Below are 22252 nucleotides of genomic sequence, written 5' to 3' on the forward strand. Positions count from 1 at the left end.
CCATGAATGTGATGGAAAATTACTGGCAGTGTAAAGTAACAAATATTAGGAATTCAGTGAACCACGGGAAGACTTACATGAACTCTCTCAGAATTGTGAAAGAACAAGAAAAATGAAACTGATTGTTGCCCAACTGTAATGTCCACGCTTGCCCCTGAAGAAGCGCTGAGTACATGTACCTTCCTCCCTTCATACAGAGATGAAGGACAACAGCTGTGGAACATCATAGAGACTGACAGGCAAGTAATGAGTTGGTTAGTTTTGCAGTACCGATTTTTGTTCTCTCATTTTTAAACATTTGTTACAAGGTATGGATCCCTTGTCAGGGAAGGGAAAGGGATATCTTTGAAAATGAATGAGATTTAAAACAAAAGATCTCAATAAAAATAAAATGCAATGTTCAAAAGTGCTGCCATGGATATGGTGGTATCTATGGGACATTTCTTTCTTTCGTCAATGTCCCTGGCAATACTAAGCTTGCTTTATTGGATCCTATTTCCTTATTTTAAGATCCCAAAATATGGTCTCTGTCTACATATCCCCTGAAAGATCACCCTGGGTCATCTTTTGGTCATTTCTTCTGTAGACTATTTCCACAATGTCATTTAACTTCAGTGGAGAGAAACCTCAAATCGTGCATGCAAAAGCTATAAAAAATCTTATGGTAGCCTGTTTTCTCTTGTTCCATTACTCAAATGCCAAATTTCCCTCTTCTTTTCACATTAAGTTCCTACTGCTTCAGATAAGGGGTGGAGCCTAGATCCTGAGGAGGACAAAAAAAAGAGGCTGTTGCCCTGATGCTGTTTCTCTGGAAGGCTTTTGCTATTCACTCATCTTTACTCCCACTACCAATGTTCAATGCCTCCTAACGATGTGCCAGGATGTCATTTTGCTCCTTATCAAGCAATGTCTAATCTACCACACCAGGGCATTTTCCAACAGGAAACTTCCTTAGATGTTTGCTGTCACTGAGTTTCCAAGGGTGCTCAGAACATAATGGGCACACTGAAGTCCCGAGGGTGGCATGAGCCTCATTTCACTGATGATCACAAAGCTTGTAGATGCAATGCATCATTGAATGTCTTACCTTCCACAAGAGCACAGCCAGTAACAAAAAGATGAGGATGCCCACCAGCAAGCTGATGGCAATAATCCAGCCCACCACATAACCACGAGGCTCCAAATTGTGCAGCGCTTCAAAGACCACCTACAAGGCAAGGACAGAGAACAATTTCACAATCAGACACAGGAACTTTCTTCCTGGCACATAATGTACTGGAGTCTAGCCATACATTTGACATTTGGGGCAAAATGACAAGGAACAGCTTTGTAAAAATAAAATTCAAGACTTAAAGAGCACTCTAAAGTCAGAACAAAATTCTAGAAAGATTTATTAGTATATAACGATAGCAATTAAGAATGATTAAATATCAGTAACTGAAAATGAGAAGCAGCTTGGCACAGTGGATAGAATGCCAGTCTTTGAGCTAGAAAGACCTGGGTTCAGTTCCTCCTTCTGACATATACTAACTCTGCTTCCCTATCTGTACAATGAGGATAAAATGAGATAATCTCTGTAAATTGCTCTGCAAACTTTATAATGTTATAGAAATGTTCATTATTATTACTATCGTCATCTTTATTAGCCTCTCAATTGCCCCCAAACAATTCTCTAAGATTAGAACTTGCAGACCAGGTACTAGCTTACACTAGTAGAGGGAGTTTCCTCCTGGTCCCAATAAAATCAAAGTTATAAACCAAAATCAAAATATAAACTAAAGCCCTCAGGCAAGCCTGAAGAGATTTTTAAAAAAAGATATTCTTGACCCAGACTCAACTCCACTCAACAAAATATCATTGAGAACCTACTATGTACCAGGCACTGCACGCAGCACTAAGGATAACATGACAAACATGAAACGGCCCCTGATCTTTCATTCTACCATCATAGTACAAGGTGTATGCTGACAAGAAAACACAAATTGGATACAAAGAACCTGACAAGAGAAGGAGAGTACTTGTCAGGATCAGAGAGCACATGTTCTTTATCTCCTTTTAAAAACATCTATTTGGAGATTTTTTCCCTTTTATCATTGCGTTCTTCCCCCCCACCCCAATATCTAGCACAGTCTCTTGTGCATAGTAGGATATGTGGGAGTGATAGAGACTAGCCCGGTGGTTCCAAGGGTAGAGGGAAATCCAAAGTTAGACATTCCCTCCATCAGAGATGAAGTGACTAGCCCAGGGTCACACAGCTTGTCTCAAAGGCAGGACTTGAACACAATCCTAGCTTAGAAGACACCTCCCTATCCACTGTACCACCTTGCTGCCTCTTAGTAGCACGTACTAGATACCTAAAAAACTTGTTGGATTAAATTGATCTAGTCAAGGAAAAAACATAGACCAACAGGCAACATGGGAAAAGTACCATCAGATAAGCTGTGCCTTTCTCAGCTACCTACTGGTGATATGACCCTGGCTGAATCAGTTAACCCCTGAGTCTCAGCGTCCTCACCTAAGAAGAAGGGATTCTAAATGCACCAATCTCACACAAGATTATTTTCAGGAATCAAATTAGATAATGCATATGTAGGGTACTTTTGCAAACCTCAAAACACTATGTAAATGCCAGATATATTTATAATATTCAGTGTATTAGATGTAAATAATTCAAATGTTTAAATGTATATATGTATTTATAATAGCATAACATATAAATGAGTATTTGGTTATTATTTAGACTAAATAACAAATATATTTGTCATAAATATTTAAAATATAAATATATTTTCACTTGTCATATCAGCATTTGAGTGCATTTATTTAATACTCTGGAGGGAGGGAATACGTGTTTATATAGCCCCGACGCCTATGTCAGGCACTGTGCTAGGCACTTTACAAAATTATCTCATTTGATCCTCACAATAATCCTTTGAGGACGGTACTGTTGATGTCCCTATTTTGCAGCTGGGACAAATTAAAGGTTAAGTGCCTTGCCCAGGGACACACAGCAAGGAAGTATTTGAGGCTGGATTTGAATTCAGGTCTTTCTGACTCCAAGCCCAGTGTTCTACCCAATCTGTCTATTCTCTATGATCCTCAATCACATTGTTCTTTAGCTGTCTTTCTCAACTTATCTTTGTCTTCCTTGAAAAGTACAGGGAAAAAACCATTGTATTTGGGATCCAAGTGTCTGAGTAGAAATCCTGGGATTATTTATTACCCATGAGGCCATAACCTCTCTGGACCTTGGTTTTCTCATCTGTAAAATAGAAGGGAACCTACGTCTCCGACGTCCATCCCTTGCAGCTCTAAACTTATGAATCTTTCACCCAAAGGCGTACCATAGAAGATGCTCAATAACTATCTGTTGAATAAACGAATGAAGGATTCACCATCCTTTGCTGGCTGTCACATGAGCTGCTCAAACTTTCATAAACTCCCCATTCATTCCCCAAGCAGTAACCCCAGGAATGTTGGAGGAAGTAGAATGTCACAAGACAGATCTACTCTAATGTTCATCTTTCTGGAGGAAAAAAAGAATTGCAAAGAGAGTCAAAAACTTCTCATCACATGTAATCACAGATCTTACATGGAAGCTCTAAGGGACCTGAGAGATCATTCAATCCAACAAGCTCATTTTACAGATGAGCAAGCTCAGGCGCAGAACTATTTTTATTCTTTGTTAAAGGAATGGCTTTCTGGGTAGAGGATAGGGAGGGATAAACATGACACAAAAACAAAGCACCAACAAAAGGAAGATGCACGTTTTTAAGAAGCTACTAAGAATATTTTGGTCTACACAGGGCCCTCCTTTCTGCCCTTGATCTCCTGATAGTACTAAGATTTCTTTATAAGACTAGGTTTCTCTGTTTGGGGCTTCTTTTGAAAAGAGGGAGTTTCACTCCAACAGACACTAAACAGAACAGGCCCTTAGACACGGCAATACCTCTTCTAGGTCTACACCCCAAAGAAATAAAAGAAAGAAGAGAAGAAGCCATATATGTAAATAATTTAGCAGCTCTTTTCGTTATAACAAAGGATTGGAATTGGAGGGGGTGCCCACCAATTGGGCAATGACTGAACAAGTCATGATATATGAATGTAATGGAATACTACTCTCCCATAAGAAATGAAAAAAGGAATGGTTCCAGAGAAACCTAGAAAGACTTGTCTGAACTGATGCAAAGTAAATAGGACCAAGTAAAGAACGTATTCAATGAAAATAGCATTATAAAGATAAATTACTTTGATAGACTTAAGAACACTGATTATGCAGTGACAACTACAACTCCCAAGGACCACTGATGATACATGCTACCCATTCCCTGATAGGAAGGTGATGGATTCAAAATGCAGAATGAGACAAATATTTTTGGACATAGAAAATATGGCAATTTGTTTTGCTGGATTAAGAATATTTGTTATAGGGGAGGAGCCAAGATGGCGGAGCAGAAAGACACACATATGCTAGCTCCGAACCCACAGCCCATAAAATACCTGCAAAGAAGAACTCCCAACAAAATATGGAGCAGCAGAGGCCACAGAACAATGGAGGGGAGGAGATTTCTGTTCCAGAGAGCCCTGAAAAAGTGACCTGAAAGGTCTGTCGTGCACTGGACCAGGGGAGAAGCCCAGCCCTGCCCTGGCTACACAGCACCGAGAGGAGCAGATCCAAGCAGGCTTCAGGGACAGAATCTCCAGCAGCCTCGCAGGTCCCTCCACCCACAGGCGCCAAAGGTCGGTGAGAGGGGAGCGGGGTGTCCCCATAACCCAGGCCCCCTTGGGAGGCAGCAGCAGACAGGGACTCCCCAAGCAGGCAGGAGCCAGGATCCACTGTTGAAGGTCTCAGCACAAACCCCCTGAGGGAACTGAGCCCTGAGTGGTGGCCCTGCCCCCCACCCGAGCACCTGAACTTAATCTCACACTGAATAGCAGCCCCACCCCCACCAAAAGCCCTGAGGCTGGGAAGCAGCATTTGAATCTCAGACCCCAAGGGCTGGCTGGGCAGATCTGGAGGTGAAGTGGGGGTGGAGAGGATACTCAGAAGTCAAGTCACTGGCTGGGAAATGCCCAGAAAAGGGAAAAAAATAAGACCAAAGAAGGCTACTTTCTTGGTGAACAGATATCTCCCCCCTTCCTTTCGGATGAGGAAGAAAAATGCTTACCCTCAGGGAAAGACATAAAAGTCAAGGCTTCTGGATCCCACACATCCAAAATAAATATTCCATGGGCTCCGGCCATGGAAGAGCTCAAAAAGGATTTTGAAAATCAAGTTAGAGAGGTGGAGGAAAAACTGGGAAGAGAAATGAGAGAGATGCAAGAAAAGCAAGAAAAGCAGGTCAACACCTTGATAAAGGAGACCCAAAAAAATATTGAAGAAAATAACACCTTGAAAAATAAGCTAACTCAATTGGCAAAAGAGGTTTGAAAAGCCAATGAGGAGAAGAATGCTTTAAAAAGCAGAATTAGACAAATAGAAAAGGAGGTTCAAAAGCTCACTGAAGAAAACAGTTCTTTAAAAATTAGAATGGAACAGATGGAGGCTAATGACTTTATGAGAAACCAAGAAATCACAAAACAAAACCAAAAGAATGACAAAATGGAAGATAATGTGAAATATCTCATTGGAAAAACAACTGACCTGGAAAATAGATCCAGGAAAAACAATTTAAAAATTATGGGACTACCTGAAAGCCATGATCAAAAAAAGAGCCTAGACATCATCTTTCATGAAATTATCAAGGAAAACTGCCCTGAGATTCTAGAACCAGAGGGCAAAATAAGTATTCAAGGAATCCACCGATCACCGCCTGAAAGAGATCCAAAAAGAGAAACTCCTAGGAACATTGTGGCCAAATTCCAGAGTTCCCTGGTCAAGGAAAAAGTATTGCAACCAGCTAGAAAGAAACAATTCAAGTATTGTGGAAACACGATCAGGATAACACAAGATCTAGCAGCTTCTACATTAAGGGATCGAAGGGCGTGGAATATGATATTCCAGAAGTCAAAGGAACTAGGACTAAAACCAAGAATCACCTACCAGCAAAACTGAGTACAATACTTCAGGGGAAAAAATGGTCTTTCAATGAATTAGAGGACTTTCAAGCATTCGTGATGAAAAGACCAGAGCTGAAAAGAAAATTTGACTTTCAAACACAAGAATGAAGAGAAGCATGAAAAGGTAAAACAGCAAAGAGAAGTCATAAGGGACTTACTAAAGTTGAACTGTTTACATTCCTACATGGAAAGACAATATTTGTAACTCTTGAAACTTTTCAGTATCTGGGTAGTTGGTGGGATTACACATATGCACACACACACAGAGACAGAGAGCACAGAGTGAATTGAATAGGATGGGATCATATCTTAAAAAAATGAAATTAAGCAGTGAGAGAGAAATATATTGGGAGGAGAAAGGGAGAAATGGAATGGGGCAAATTATCTCTCATAAAAGAGGCAAGCAAAAGAATTTTTAGTGGAGGGAAAAAGAGGGGAGGTGAGAGAAAAACATGAAACTTACTCTCATCACATTCGACTAAAGGAAGGAATAAAATGCACACTCATTTTGGTATGAAAACCTGTCTTACAATACAGGAAAGTAGGGGAGAAGGGGATAAGCAGGGTGGGGAGGATGATGGAAGGGAGGGCAATGGGAGGGGGGAGGAATTTGAAGTCAACACTTTTGGGGGATGACAGGATCAAAAGAGAAAATAGAAGCAATGGGGGGCAGGATAGGATGGAGGGAAATATAGTTAGTCTTACACAACACGACTATTATGGAAGTCATTTGCAAAACTACACAGGTATGGCCTATATTGAATTGCTTGCCTTCCCAAAGGGAATGGGTGGGGAGGGACGGATGAAGAGAAGTTGGAACTCAAAGTTTTAGGAACAACTTTCGAGTACTGTTCTTGCTACTAGGAAATAAGAAATACAGGTAATGGGGTATAGAAAGTTATCTGGCTCTACAGGACAAAAGAGAAGATGGAGACAAGGGCAGAGAGGGATGATAGAAGAGAGGGCGGATTGGTGATAGGGGCAATTAGAATGCTTGGTGTTTTGGGGTAGGGGTGGGGACAAAAGGGGAGAAAATTTGGAACCCAAAATTTTGTGAAAATGAATGTTAAAAGTTAAATAAATAAATTTAAAAAAAGAATATTTGCTATAAGGGGCAATTTGTTTTATTTTTCTCATTGGAAGGAGGGAAATAGAAGAAAAGGAGAAAAGGGGAGGAAAAGGACAAGAATAAAAAGGGGAGGGGGAGAAAAGGAAGTTCTTTTCCAACTGAACTTTTCTAGGAATCCTGAGGAAATTGTTATTTGAAACAAGTGCTCATGTATTCAGTGTCTACTATGTGCCAAACATTGAGGATACAAAGACAAGAATTCCATTTGAAAATATTTTTAAAAAATAAAAATCTGGGCTAATTCATTAGCAGGTATATATACATGTTACAAAAATATATACATGCAAAAATACAAAAAGAATTATTTTCCTTATTTCTGATCGCTGGAACATGACAATGAATCAGGTAGGTTATTTTTATTATTGCTGTAAAAGTTAGACTAGTCTCCAAAGAGCCAAGAGATTTCTCTACAGTCCCAAGATGTTGTAAGAAAAATGAGAGTGGGACCATCTATGGTGGATGTGGAGCTGCCGAGATCTTGGAGTCCAGTCTCCTCTTTTTACGGATGAGGATAATGATGTTCAGAGAAGATGACAGGCATGCCTAGGGTCCCAGAACCAAATGTCTGAGGCAGACTCCAAGTTCAGCACTTCACTCATACTAACTGCCATATTAGTGTGCCTTCAAAAATACTATTCCTAACTTAGAAAGCTTATTTAAAGTGTCATACTGGGCATAAGCGGCAAAGCCAGGATTTGAACTCCCATCCTTTGGCTCATGACATATGGAGTTCTTTCCATCGCACTGCAGTGCAGAAAGCAACTGGACCAAGGTAAACTTCTCATCTCTAGAAAAAAAAGGCTTGAATCTCTCTTCAGGTCCCAAAGGAATTTGGGCAGGGATAGGTGGCCTCTTCGCAGGCTTCTGAGGAAACTGGGCTATTCCTGCCTCACAGCCAGGACAGCACCTTCCTCAGAGCTCAGAAACCACCATAGTCACTTAAGACACCTGTCTCATGTTCTTCCACTCACCCTGTCAGGAAGCCACTCTTATTGTGCACCGGGTTATTTTTCCATAATAAACCTGGGCTGGGGCCCTGTTAGACTATGCCTCACTCAGAGTCTTCTCTCCACGCAGACTCCCCAGCAACCTCTCCTCTCCTGTCTGGTTCTCCTTTCCACTGGCTACTAAAGGGCAGCCACACCCCCATGAAGAGGAGGAGAAAGTTGGGGGCAGGGGACCTGACTAAGCGAATCCTGACCCTCTCTCCAAAGAAACAACTTGACAAGTTCTCAAGCCAGTTTCTCTCCATAAGCTTTTCATTACTCAAGCCCAACCAGCTGTTCTGCGTCAGCATTAGGAAGACTGACAGGCAATTATCTTGATGGGCAGACAACAGGGACTCCTGAGTTAGGCATGTCTTGGGAGATGGGAACAATTTCCAGAGCTTCTCACCTCAAGGCAGCTGTTTTCTATTAGGTCCAGATCACCATCCACAATAGAGGTTCTTGGCTTTAACAACAGACCAGGGCCACATGACCTAGCTCCGAAAAGAGGGGCTCCATCTAATCCTACATTCTGAAGTATGTCTCAGGAGTATGGGATGAATTATGAGATACCAGTGAAGACCAAAACAGGTCTTGAGCTCATTGGATTTTTTTAAAACTACATATCGTTGTGAACGAAATCCATCACCCATCTGTCTGATCTGGTTTCTTGCCTGGGTACCCATCAGAAGAGATGGCCATTGAAGCGGAGCTAGCCCTTGGAGCCAGGCAACCTCCATGCTAGGATCTAGTTCACTTCAGCTCAGGGCACATTTCCTCTGATTTCATTCTCTAACTTTATGCCAGTAGCCAGAAATCATATCTCATTCTTGGTTCACTGCAAGACCTTTGAATCAGCGAAGGCATTTGAAGTGGAAAAAGTAACTGGAAACAGAAAATGAGATTCAGACTTCCAAGAATCATGGAGCATGAACCTCGGAAGGTAGATCATCTAACCATTACCCCCAGTCCTCAAGCAGAACTGAACTAACTTGCAAAGCCCCAGAATGTCAGTTGTAAGGGACTTCAGCGGGCAAGTCATCTAACCTCCTAGCTTCAGTGTCCTCTTGAAAGTTAGGGGCTGGAATAAGTGACTTTCAAGATTCTTCCATTTCTGAATCTAGGCTTAAAGATTTGTCAAGAAGAGCATGACCTTGGCAAGGTTGTGCTAGAGAGCCAGTCTACTACTACATACAAAACAGATGAGAGTTTCTTCTGCTGCTCCTAGTCTACACACTTTCATTAGAAGCATGTTCATTTGCCCATTTGGCCAGAATGAATGTTTAAACCTCTCTCCTCCAGCTTTTCTTGTTTAGTGCTCTATGCCGGACAGCCACACCTGAAAGTTCCTCCTTCATGGAGTACGCTTCCTCCCCAACTCTGCCACTTACAATCCTTGGCTTCCTTCAAGACTCTGCCCAAGCCTTACCTTCTGCAGGATGCCATTCCTGGTCACACACACATATACACCTGTCACTACTTCCTTCCCCTCTAAGGTCACCCTTTATTTTCCTTGCATATGTCTTATATATACTGTTGTCTTGCATGTTAAAATGGAAGCTCTTTGAAGGAAGAGATTTTCATTTTTTTAGTATTCCTAAAATAGTGCCTAGCACGTAGTTTATTGATGACATGTTGACTGATTTCAGTGAGTTTGGCATGATCTGCTCCTTCACGTGAGGGATACAATAAATCCCTGATTGATGATAGAAATGTCCCCACAATTCTGAGAAGTCTCATCTTTGGAAAACAGATAGAAGAAGAAACAATCCCAAGAAACCTTCCGGGAACAATGTGTATAGGCAGGTACATATGCTTACAGGTGAGAGAGGCATTGTGGGAAACTGGAAAGAGTCCTGGGGTGTAAATTCTCAGGTGTGACTGATGTGCAGGTTGAGTCCACTGAACTGCTTTCTTTCCCTCCTTCCTTGTTTCAAGAAAGGGATATCCCATAGGGTAGAGAAGAAAGGAGAGAGACACATCAGGAAATGAGGCTTATGTAAAACCAAAAGAGGTCAGTAAAAATGTTAACAGTTTTTTTTTTTTAAGAAAGCAACACAAAGTGAGAGAGAGAAGGAGGGAGGTTGACCCAGATGACCCCCAAGGTCCCTTCCAGGTCTCTAGTGTTAGGATTCTGTGGTTCTGAGTTAGTCATTCCTACTTTCAATCCCGTTTCCATTGACTGATTCAGTCTGCAGCAAGGAAACCACAGGAATCAGAGGTTAGAGTCTCTTGCAATGTGGTCTTCTCCGCCAACTTTGATTTTCCAAAGATGACAGTGACTCTGTACAAACGTACCTCCTAACTCGAACCCTATAGGGCCCTTACAGATCTGTGACTGAGAAAAGCTGGGAAGTGACCCAGAGCCAACCTCCAGGCCCAGCCAGCTGGGGATATTTATTTATTCTGCGACACTAAATGGTCTCTGCAAAGACATTGCAAAACTCTGCAGGCTCTACCTCTGGAAAATCCCAAAGGTTCCTTCAGGGTCCTATACTCTGACTTTGACATCAGGTGGACAAAAGCCAGGGATCACAAACAGCCTCCCTGATAAAATGTGATTTTCCTATCTGACAAAAAAACCCGATACAACCCTGCAACGAACCAAATGACCGCCCCAGTGAGGCAAAGCACAGGCTAGATCAGAATGACCTGACCCTCAGTAGTGAACATCATCAGAGCTCCCAGTGAAAGAGGAGGGAGACTTCATATAAAACAAATGAAAGAACACAAAGGATAGTGAAATGACATTTTTTTTTCCACCAGGTTCTGATTACATCTGAATAACTGTGGTTTGTGATGAGTTGTATTTCTAGCTGTGTCCTGTCTAAAGGAAGGTGGCCATGTGTAAAGGGGGAGGCAAAGAGGGTAGAGGGGAGCAGATGGATAGGAAGGGAGGGCAGTGCATGCAAAAGACAAGAAGTACTCAGAGCCAGACCACATTTTATGCTGTTTTCTGAATACGACTCTCCAGAAAACATACCAGGCGGGTGAAAAAAAAACCCAGACATATGGAAACAGGGGAGAGGAGAAAACAGCAAATCAAGGCCACATTCCAGAGGACTGGAGTTACAAACCTACTGTAGAATGTAACAGTAGTTCAAACATTCCCCTTCCCTTACAGCTGATTATGTCCCAGAAATCAGGAGATTTTTGTTCTATCTCATTTTTTACAAAAGGTAACTAGGTATTTAATAAAGTTTTCACCACGTGGGTATGTAATTAGTGCATTTCTCTTTGGTTGCAGCCTCTCCCCTTGGTGGGGAGCCCCAGCCAGGCCCCCAAAACCAGCTCTGTGGTTGAGTCTACAGTCACCATTTTTAGCTGGAATGAAGGGTCACATCGCTTGAAGCTGTTTCCCTCCTCAGGTGGCCTTTGTTTCCCTCTGGGTTCAAATGCATCTCTCTGCCACCAGATCAAGGCAAATAATGGGGCTATCTAGTCCCACACATAAGTAAATTGAGGTCAAAGACTGCCAGGTAATGTGTCTAAGGTAACACATGTAGCAAACATCACAGGGAGCTAAAACCACTGGGAAACATTTCCTGATACCAAGCCAAATCATTTTTCTGAAACTTCTACCCGTTCCTCCTTGTTCTGTTCTCTGGGGCCAAGTGGACAGCCAGGTAGGGACTGGGCCTGGGAGAACATTGGTTTGGAGAACTCCCACAGGAGAAAACTTCATCTACCAGTGCAGGCAGGCACCTTCCTGTAGCTTACAGTCTAAGTCACCCAGAGCACTGAGAGGTCACGTGACGTGACTTGACTTGAGATCCTCCTAGTATCGAGGCTACTACTCTGTGCTGCCTATCAGAACCAAGCAAAATAAGCCCAATTCACCTTTCTATGACAGTGCTTCTGCTGAGCTTGGGGCTCATATCTTCCATACTGTCATATCTGCCTGTGCAATGGTAGCCTTCTAGTAGACAGTGAACTCCAGTTTTTGCTTTTGGGGGGTGGGAGGAGGGTGTGCATGTGTGAATTCAGTGGGGGATGGGAATGAAGCACAGTTTATAGAACTGGGCATGCACACAAGGCCCTTCCAGGGAGATGCAGTTCTGGTCTCTTGCTAAAGGACATGTGTGACCAGAGTTCCTGGTTGGTCCTTCGGTCCCTATGATAGAGAAGATAGAGGCCAACCAAGAGTGTCTGTTGGTAGCAGAGTGAGGCACTGGGAGAGATCTGGAGTTGGAGAGAAGGAAGTGGAGGAGAGAGAAGAATGGATGAACGGGATCTCTTCTCCACCTTTACTCCCTCGACACAGCCTATGACAAACAGTCAGCTTGGCCTTAGCCGCTTCCCTCCATAGAGGGAGACTGGCCTATAATATTTCCCATGAAACTGAGCAGACACCTGGTTCCCTTCCAGTGAGCATGTTATGGCCCCTTGCTAAAGGATATACAAGACCAGATGCTTCCTACTGGTCCTCATTCTGCTTGTCTCTGTCCCGGGGAACTAAAGGATCAGTCAGGACCTGATCTGATCACATGCACTCTGCTGCCAATTTAGATTCGCTCTCTTATCTGTCCTTCAAGAAACATGCAAATAGATGAGTCTGATGACCCTCATTTCCCTGAGGAACCACAGGCTCTGAATCCAGAAAGCAGGCAAGATGGGGCAGTGACAACAGTTATTTGGAGCCTTGTCTGAATCCTGGTTCTGCCCCAGATTATCTTGGGCATATCCTGGGTATGTCACTTTCCTCACTCTGGACCTCAGTTTCTTCCTCTGTGAAGTGAACTACTAGATGGTGTATATGGTTCCAGCTTGAAGTTTATGATCTTTAACCCTAAGACTGCAGCATTCACTCACGGGATTGGCATCCTGAGCCCCTCACTGTCTTTGGACCACTCACTTGCCACACATCAGATCCTGGGCTCATGACAGGCACATAATTTCTAAACAACAAGTCCAGGTTTCTGTTCATGATCTAATACATTTCTTGCCAAGAGTTCCTCCTCCTTCCCCTCAGCCATCAGGCAAATGCCTTGCTGCACAGATGGGCCCTATGCTTTGTCTGGAAGGATGGCAGCATTCTCTCAAATGATGAATGGTCTACAAGGCTTTTACTTCACCTGTTTGGTTTGGATTCCAAAAATATGGACCCCTGGGCAAAGGCATAAGAGACAGAAGATGGAATGATGTGTACAGGGCACAAGTAGCAGCAAAGAAAAGACAGCTAGTCTGTGGTCTCAAGGAGCTGATATTCTTGAGTTGGGTGGCTCTCCTGATGGACAGCTCCAAAAGGTAGGAAGCACTTGTTTAGATCTGCATCTTGGCAGCTTTAATTCCCTCTTTTTACTTCTGCCTTCTGGGGTCTTACCAAACAAGGGGATTCTCGTCCACGCAGCCCTCTGAATACTTGCCTGCCCTTTCCTTCCCTTCCTCCTCAATCTTCTCCAGATTAAACCTTCCCCAGGCCTGTAGGTCTTTGTATGGTCCTTTCTAGAGAACCCTTATTGCCCTGGCCATCTTCCTTTGCTTCCTCTCCAGCTTGTCAATAACTTTTCTAAAAGGCACACCAAGAAATGGTTTCAATATTCCCCAAATAGTCTGACACTGCTCCCTCCATAAATCAATCACTTGATCCATATGCATTTACTGAGCACTTGTGGTATGCCAGATATTGTCCTGAGTGCTGTGGAAAGGGGGGTAAGGACTCAATCTGTGCTTTAACTGGCCATAGATAAGAAACACCATCTACCAAGAGAGGTCAGCATGTTTTTAGGAACTTACAGTCTTAGAGTCACCTAGAGCTCTGAGAGGTTGTGACTTGCCCAGGATCAATCAGTCAGCAGGACATAAGCCCACTCTGAGACCACTTCTCATTCCATTACTGCATGGCTGCCAAATGCTGAGGAGTATAGACCCAAAAAATGAGACACTGCCTGACCACAGGGGACTTGTATTCTCCCATGATCTGAACCGAATGTCTCTCTTTACAGTTTCTTAACTTAGCCTTGTTGACTCCTATTAAGCATGTAATCCAGCAAAGCACCCCTGATCTTTTTGTGCTGAGTGTTTTTTTGCAAGAATTCAAATAAACTTGTCAAAATGTATAAGATATGATTGACACAGAGCAAAGAAAGTCAAACTCAGAAACAATGTATACCATGATTACAACAATGCAAATGAAAACAACCCTAAAAAGTAACCAGGCTGATGAAATACAGTGAATTGGTCAGTCTTGGTTCCGCAAAACATATGATGAAACAGACTTTCCTCCTTTCATTATCAGAGAGGTGGGATAGTAGGGATGGGGAATGTTGTACGTGCTATCTTATAAGGTCTCTGCCTTGATTGGTTTTTGCTTGACTTTTCCTTTGTTGCAAGAGAAGGTTCAATAGTGGGAGAAGACTGGAAATGGCACCAAGAAAACTTTTGAAATTCCATAAAACAGCACCAGGAATAAATGTTGTTCAAAAGCCCTGACCCATCTTCTGGCAGCTACCTATGTTCATCTGTCAAAAGAAGGATCTGGACAGCTTGGTTCCCAAGGTCCTGACCAGCTCTCACATTGTAGGGTGCCGGGAGGGTTGGGGTTCATCCACCAGCCACAGCAAGCTCTCATTAGACTAGGAGCTCCCTGAGAGCAGAGACTCTATTTTGTTCTCCTGCACTTAGCACTTTGCCTGGTACAGAGGGGATAAGAATAAGAAGGGTCCTGGTGAGGAAATTTCCTCTCGCAGTGCAGGCTGGCACCTTCTCTGCCACTTCCATTTGCACAGAGTTGCCTCTGGGGCAGCAGTTCCTCACTTTGTTGGGGGTGAAGGGGTCCTGGACTCCTTTGGCACTCTGGGGAAATCTATGGATACCTCCTTAAAATAGTGTTTTTCAATGTAGAATATACAATGCACAGAATTACAAAGGAAAGCCAGTATAATGAGATACAGTTGTTTGTACTTTTTTGTTAAGTTTGCAAGACTGCAGGTAAAGACTTCAGTGCTCTAGAGTAATAAGAGGTTACTCTGTGTCCAGAGTCACACAGCTAGTATGTGGCCAAGCCAGGACCTGAACCTGAGCCATCCTGGCTCCGACAATGGCTCCTCTGTCCACTCTGTCAATCCACCCCACTCCCCCCTGATCCATGGTAAGCCTAGGAGAAATACTTGTTGAGTTACTGCCCAATCTTTCAAGAGGAGGCTTTTAAGAGGTTTACCCAAAAATGCTATCCATGAAAAGTTATACCCAATCAGCCTTGGAGGTTGTTTTCCATCTCAGAAGTGGCCACTGGCTTGAACATTCATGACTCTTTTTAAACTGTTCATTTGTAACTCTTGCCCTTTCCTTCCCACCCAGACTCCCCTACTAGCTAAAAGTGCATCCTGCCAAGGACCATCCCAAATAAAGCCCTGATCTGACATTTTGAGAAACTGAACCTAATTTAAACACTGTGGCAGCAGTCTCCTGTACGAAATCTCCCCCACAATTTATGTTTCTCTGGAAATCCGGCCTTCATGGTAATCAGACAGAGCTTGTTTGCGGCAGAAGAGCATGTCTCTACCCTCCCCCCTTCCACCCACCTTCCCCCTCCACCCAGGGACCATATTTCTTCTCTCAGCCAGGAAATCAGATTCAAGATCCATGGCTCAGCCTCCAGATACAAATGGCAGATGTATGAAGGGGGTGAGGGGAAATGCTTAAGCCTCCTCTGACCTCTGAGGATCACCAGACCCCTGAAGCATTGCTGGGGGCCCAGAAGATCTGCCTCAGGGAGTTAGAAGAGCAACAAAGATGATGAACACATGAAGTCAATCTCCTACGGTGATTAAAAGGAATACAGAGTGTTCGAAGAAGAAGAGGAAGAGAAGGAAGAGGAAGATGAAGATGAAAAGGAAAGAGAAAGAAGAGAAAGAGAAGAAGAAAGGGATGAAAAGGAGGAAGAAAATGAAGATGGAGAGGAAAGAAAAATAGGACGAGGAAGGAGGAAGAGAAGGCAGCAGAGAAGAAGGAGGAATAAATAAAGAGGATGAGGTCCCTCCACACCAAAGCATTCATTTCCAGAACTTGGAGTTTTCTAATTCCTGGAGACTCTGAGAGGTTCAGTGACTTGACTTGACAGGGGTCACAACGTCGATGTTTGCATCACAGGTGGGTTGTGACCATTGCCAGCTCTCTCTGCTCTGCTCTCCTCTTCTCTCTCTCTCTCTCTCTCTCTCTCTCTCTCTCTCTCTCTCTCTCTCTCTCTCTCTCTCTCTCTCCCCCTCTCTCCCTCTGTCTCTGTCTCTGTCTCTCTCTCTGTCTCTGTCTCTCTGTCTCTCTCTGTCTCTCTGTCTCTCTCTCTCTCTCTCTCCCTCTCCCTCTGTCTCTGTCTCTGTCTCTGTCTCTCTCTATCTCTCTGTCTCTGTCTCTCTCTCCATCTCTGTCTCTCTCTGTGCCTCTGTCTCTGTCTCTGTCTCTCTGTCTCTCTCTCTGTCTCTCTGTCTCTCTGTCTCTGTCTCTCTCTCTCTCTCTCTCTCTCTCTCTCTCTCTCTCTCTCTCTCTCTCTCTCTCTCTCTCTCTCTTCTCTCTCTCCTACCCCAAAATAAAAGTAACAGCAATAACAGCTGACTCACAGGTAGAACTTCAAGGCTTGCAAAGTTCTTCTTATATGTCATCTCCCATGATTCTCTTGACCACACTGAAAAGTAAAATCAGTAACATGGAAATGATGCTTTTCCTTTGGCAAAGGGTGAGAGTCCAAACAGCCAAGCCAAGCCCAGGCTCCACAGCTAGCAGGAAGTGTCTGAGGTAGAATTCAGACTCAGGCCTTACTGACCCCAATCCTGTTGCCTTACCACACATTCTCTCATGGGCAAGCAGCTCAAAGTCGATGCTGTTGTCACCAAAACAGCCATTCACATTTCCAATGAAGGAAAGATCTGAAAAATGACATTTCCATCTGTATAAATTAGTTTAAACTGCAGGAACTTCTCAGCATTTATAAAGCATCTACTATGTTCCAGGTATTGGTTATGTATGATGCTCGGAGTTCCACAACTGGTGTCAGAAGTGGGATGCGAGCCCAGGTATTCCTGAATCCAAATCTCTTCCATAGTCCACAGGTATCAAATTCATGGCCCACAGTAGAAAGCACTGGCAAAACTCTGCCATGGACCAGAACCAGATTAGAATGTACTTAAGAAATGCTTCACAAAGTAAAAATACAGTACCTCGTAGATAATGTCAACTTGTGGTTTTCTAAGTCACTAGGTCACAGCTTGCAGCAGAGATCTGTTTCTATTTGAATTTGACATTACTAGTCTACATGACCCTGCCTCTCAAGCAAAAACTCCATGACACTGAATAAGGCCTGCGTGTTCCATTATGAAACCCCACGAAGAGGTAGCAGATTCCTTTGGATTGTAAACGACCCTGCCCCTCCTCCTGACCACCCAAAGAAGACTCATTCTAGCAGATTCTCTGAGATCCCTCAGATCACCACTGCATCCTAGAGCTAAAGCCAGAAGCAACCCCAGAGTCCACCGAGTCCAAGATCCTCATTTTACAGATGGGGAAACTAATGACTAGAGAGGTAGTTTCTTGCTTAAGAGCACACAAAAGAGCACAAATCATGGGCCGGAAGGAACTTCAAGGACCATCTGGTCCAACCCTTCATTTGATTGATGAGGGAGACGAGGCCAAGGGAGGACACATGATCTGTCCAAGGTCACACAGGTAAAAAGGGGCAGAAATGTGAGCTGTCCAAGGTTCAAGGATTCTAAGTTCAGCATTTTCCTCACCACACCATGCAGCTAACATCTAAGAAAAATGACCCTTGGCCTGTTCATTCAAATTGTCTGAAACGCACTAATAAAAGCCATAGAAAGAGGATGCACTGCCTTCAAGTTTAGAGGATTTTCCTTACAACCCCTATGAGGGGAAGTTGTTCAAGCTTATAGGACTTCCATGTGCGCAAACTAGAAAACCCCTGCCGTAGAAGAGATAGCTCCACCTTGAGTGCCCCTGACACAATGCACTTTGAACCTTATGTAAGTAACTGCTCTGCCGGAAACACAAGTTTCCTCATCTGTAAGATGAAGGGGTAGACTAATCGGCTTTCAACATTTCTTCCAGCCTGTGTCTATGATCCCACGATCTATTTAAGGGATTTCTAATTTTGCCACAGTTCTCAGTCTGTGGATACCAAACAAAGGCTAACCTTGACCTTCTCTGAGAACTAATCAGCACTGAGACCCCCAGACCAGACTTCCCTTCCAGACTCTCTCACACCCACACACCATCACAGGCTTATTCCAGCCCTGAAACTTGAACACTCTCATGCCAGCCACAATGGCTAAAGGACAAGGGGGAGGGACCCTCAGAGAAGTATCCAGTGCTTGGCTACTTGGATATGACCTCTCCAAGTTATTAAAACAATGAGTTCTAAAATCCACGAGTGATGCGGTTTGGGAGCAGAGCCCTGGTTTCAGAGAACAGACTAAGTTGAATAAACATATTTCTGGGCTTCACAGTGGAAATCTAAACCCTGGCAAAGGCCTTTGGCTCCCTCCAGCATGTGCATGGCTTTGAGATGACGTCCTTGGGAACAGTAGTGGCCACAAAGTTACTTCAAAATGGCCCCAGGCTGGGGCTCAGTGGCACCTAGGCATTTCTGAAATAAACTACATTCTGACTTAGCTGCTCATCAGAACTACTATACCTCTGGACATACACGAGGAGGAGAGGGGCATATTGACTCACCGTGACCTCTTCTGGGTTCCCATTGGCTACTTCCACTACCCTGAGGTTAGCATCCACTTTCACCTTGGCTCGAGTCACAAATTGGATGACTGATGAGCTATCCTGTAAGGAAAAGAAATGCCACAGAGATAGTTAAGACATCTCTTACCCCCAATAACAGCTATGCATATTATCACAGAGCAGAAAAGGACTTCAGAGACCACCTACTGCCCCCTGTCCAGGAATGAAAGGACACAGAAGGACAAATATGAAGTAATGACTATAATTTTGTCAGTCAACATTTATTAAGCACCTACTAAGTTCTAGGCATTGTACTAAATCCTTGAGAGACAAAGAAAGGCAAAAACAAAAAACAAAAACCCAGCTCCCAGTCTCAATGACCTCACAATCTAATGACTTATGGGGGAGGCCACATGCAATCAACTCTATACAAACAAGATATAGACAGGATAAACTGGAGATAATCAGCAGAGGGAAGGCCCTAAGGGGAGTTTTGAGGGGACATGGGGAAAGGCTTCTTATAGAAGGGATGATTTTTAGCCAAACTTGAAGGAAGCCAGGAGGTGGAGATGAAAGGGAGAGAATTCCAAGCATGAGGGACAGTTGGTGGAAATGTCCAGGATTAGGAGATGAAATGCATTGTGTAGGGAATGTCAAGGAAGCTGGCACTGCAGGATCACACAATGTATAGAGAGAATAAGGTGCAAGAAGATGGGAAGGGAGAAAGAGCCCAGGGTATGAAGGGTTTTGAAATGACACAGGAACTTTAGATTTGCCTTTGGAGTTTACTGAATAACAGGATCACATGGTGAGACCTGTATTTTAGAAAGGTCAATTTGACACCTGAGTGGAGGGGTGAACTAGAGTGGGAAAGACTTGAAGTAGGCTGACCCACCAGTCTAGGCATGAGGTGATGAGGGCCTGCCCCAGGGCAGGGGCAGAGGAAGAAGATGGGACATAGACAAGAGATGCTATAAAGGGAAAAAACAGACATGAGCACTATATGAGATCCAAACTTAGACATGGAGAAGAGATAAGACAACGAACTTCCCTCCCTTCTTTGTGGCCTATGTGTGGGACTAAGATAAACATCGCACACACTGTCTGATACAACTGATGCACTCAGTGGCTTTTCCTGAACTGCTTTTCTTTCTCTCTTGGTTACGAAAGAATACCTCCCCCCATAGGCAAATGGGGAGGTGGATATGTTCAGAGACGAAGGCGACTTAGAGAATGGCTCCCCACCCCACTCCAGGTGGATCCACTCTCTTCCTCTTGCCTTGGAGATTTCTAATAATCAGGGAGGCACCAGCTCCACAGGCAGCCCTTCTACTGGGGGACAGTTCTAAGGTTCTACTTCTTGCATATGGGAAGCTTCCATTCCTTTCTCCCACCACAGTTCTTCCCTGCTGGGGCCGAGAAGAACACAGCTAATCTCTATCAAATGGCAGTTCTTCAGACACTTGAAGATAGATCTTGGGTCTCTCTTGAGTCTTCTCCTTACCAAGCTCTTCCCTTTATGGAATGGTTTTTTGTATACCCACCATTGGGGTCACTCTCTTCCAGACATTCTCAAGCTTATTAAAATCTTCCTTCAGATATCACATGCCCAGAATTGTAGACAACACTACAGATGGGGCCTCACCACACCAGAGTTCACCAGAACCGTAACTTCCCCCCACCCTCTTGTTCTGAATATAGTGTTGCTATTAATGCAGAATCTGACTAGATGAACTCTTGGCTGACTCATACTGAATTCACAAACCACTAAGCTTAACAGCAAAATAAAACAAAACTAAAATCTTGGCAACTGGTTCCATCATTTCCTGGAAAACAGAGGGAGAAGAAATGGAAGCAGTGTCAGATTTTCTATTCTTGTGCCCAAAGATCACCACATATGGTGACCACAGCCATGAAATGAAAAGACGTTTGCTCCTTGGAAGGAAAGTCATGGCAAATCTGGACAGCAGACTAAAAAGCAGAGACATCACCTTACTGGCAAAGGTCCACATAGTCAAAGCTAGTGTTTTTCCAGCAGTGATGTATAGCTGTGAGAGTTGGACTATAAGGAGGGCTGGATGCTGGATAATCGATGCTTTCAAATTGTGATACTGAGATGACTTCTGAGAGTCCCTTGGACAGCAAGGAGATCAAATCAGTTGATACTTAAAAGAAATTAATTCAGGCTCTTCACTGGAAGGTCAAATACTGAAGCTAAACCTAGAATATTTCAGCCACATCATGAGAAGATGGGATTCACTGGAAAAGACCCTGATGTTGGGAAAGATTGGAGGCATAAAGAAAGATTGACGGCAAAAGGACAGAAGAGGCTGAGATAGATAGTGTCATGGAAAAAAGGACCATGAACTTGGATAGACTTCGGGACATAGTGGAGAATGGAAGAGCCTGGCACGCTGGAGTCATGAAGAGTCAGGCATAGAGACAGAACAACAACAAAAATGCCTATGTAATAAGGAGAAGCCACGGAGGAGACGAGAGGCCAGCTCCTTGTTAATTTTTTTAAAGATAATTTCTCAGATATTTCATTTCCTTCAGGATTTTACAAATGAACATAAAATACTGGGTGAAATAATACCAGATACGTTGGCCTAAAGACTAGACAAGTTTTCCCAGTGCTCGTGGTTGATTTCTCCCCATAAGACATACCCCATCTATTCCTTCTCCTTAAGCTAAAGTTTTAAACTTAAAAAAAAACTCTCTCTCAACTAATAGTAGATGCTGAGCAAAGAGAATTTCATCAATCAAAGCCCCAAATCACCTTATGTCCTCATTCACCAGATATCTGGTTACTGGTAGATACACGACTGAAAAGGTTGACGATCCCAGGGGGAGGGAGGCAGACAGCTGTACAGGGAAGATGCTGCATTGGCACAGCTGCCTGAAATTGTTAATTATTCCCCTGAGCAATCATTCCTTTGATGCCCAGGATGGAGAGGGTTTGTGACAATGTGCAGAACGGAGTTTGAGCAGTCGACCTGATTTTGTGGAAGACAACAGGGTGTGCGATAATGTGTGCTGAAGAAGAGTCAGGATATAGTAGGTGTGGAAGCCAGAAATTGGGAATCACTAAAGCAAGGGGACTGGCACCTGGATTTGTGAGAAGGCAAAGAGAGGGAGAGACAGTGCCTTGTTCAGAGCCCTTGAGTGAACCATCTTGGTGTACTCAAAAGGAGTAATAGGTGAGAATAGGTGAGTCACAAAGGGAGCGTATGTTATCCTAGAGGCAATAGAGCTTCCTGAGCAAGAGAACACTGTCCATTAATGAAGAAACGTCTGTTGAGCTCCTACTACCAGTCAGTCACAGTGCTAGGCTGTAGGAATACAAATACAAAAGGGAGACAGTCTGCCCAAATGGAGCCTAAATTCTGTGCCA

General features: G+C 43.6%; 1 protein-coding gene across 3 annotated transcripts in view; it reads right to left on the bottom strand.

Annotated features, from left to right (window-relative positions):
* ITGA9 (integrin subunit alpha 9) overlaps positions 1-22252 on the bottom strand; it is a 406938-nt gene that overhangs the window by 16664 nt on the left and 368022 nt on the right. For all 3 annotated transcript variants that reach the window (XM_072598903.1, XM_072598905.1, XM_072598902.1), the window contains 2 exons: positions 18859-18960; positions 1088-1207 (listed from right to left, as the gene is read on the bottom strand). In XM_072598903.1, coding sequence (XP_072455004.1) covers positions 1088-1207; positions 18859-18960 — 222 coding nt within the window. The remainder of the gene's footprint in view (positions 1-1087; positions 1208-18858; positions 18961-22252) is intronic.

The sequence above is a fragment of the Notamacropus eugenii genome, chromosome 3 (genome assembly GCF_028372415.1).
Source record: "Notamacropus eugenii isolate mMacEug1 chromosome 3, mMacEug1.pri_v2, whole genome shotgun sequence".
NCBI lineage: Eukaryota > Metazoa > Chordata > Mammalia > Diprotodontia > Macropodidae > Notamacropus > Notamacropus eugenii.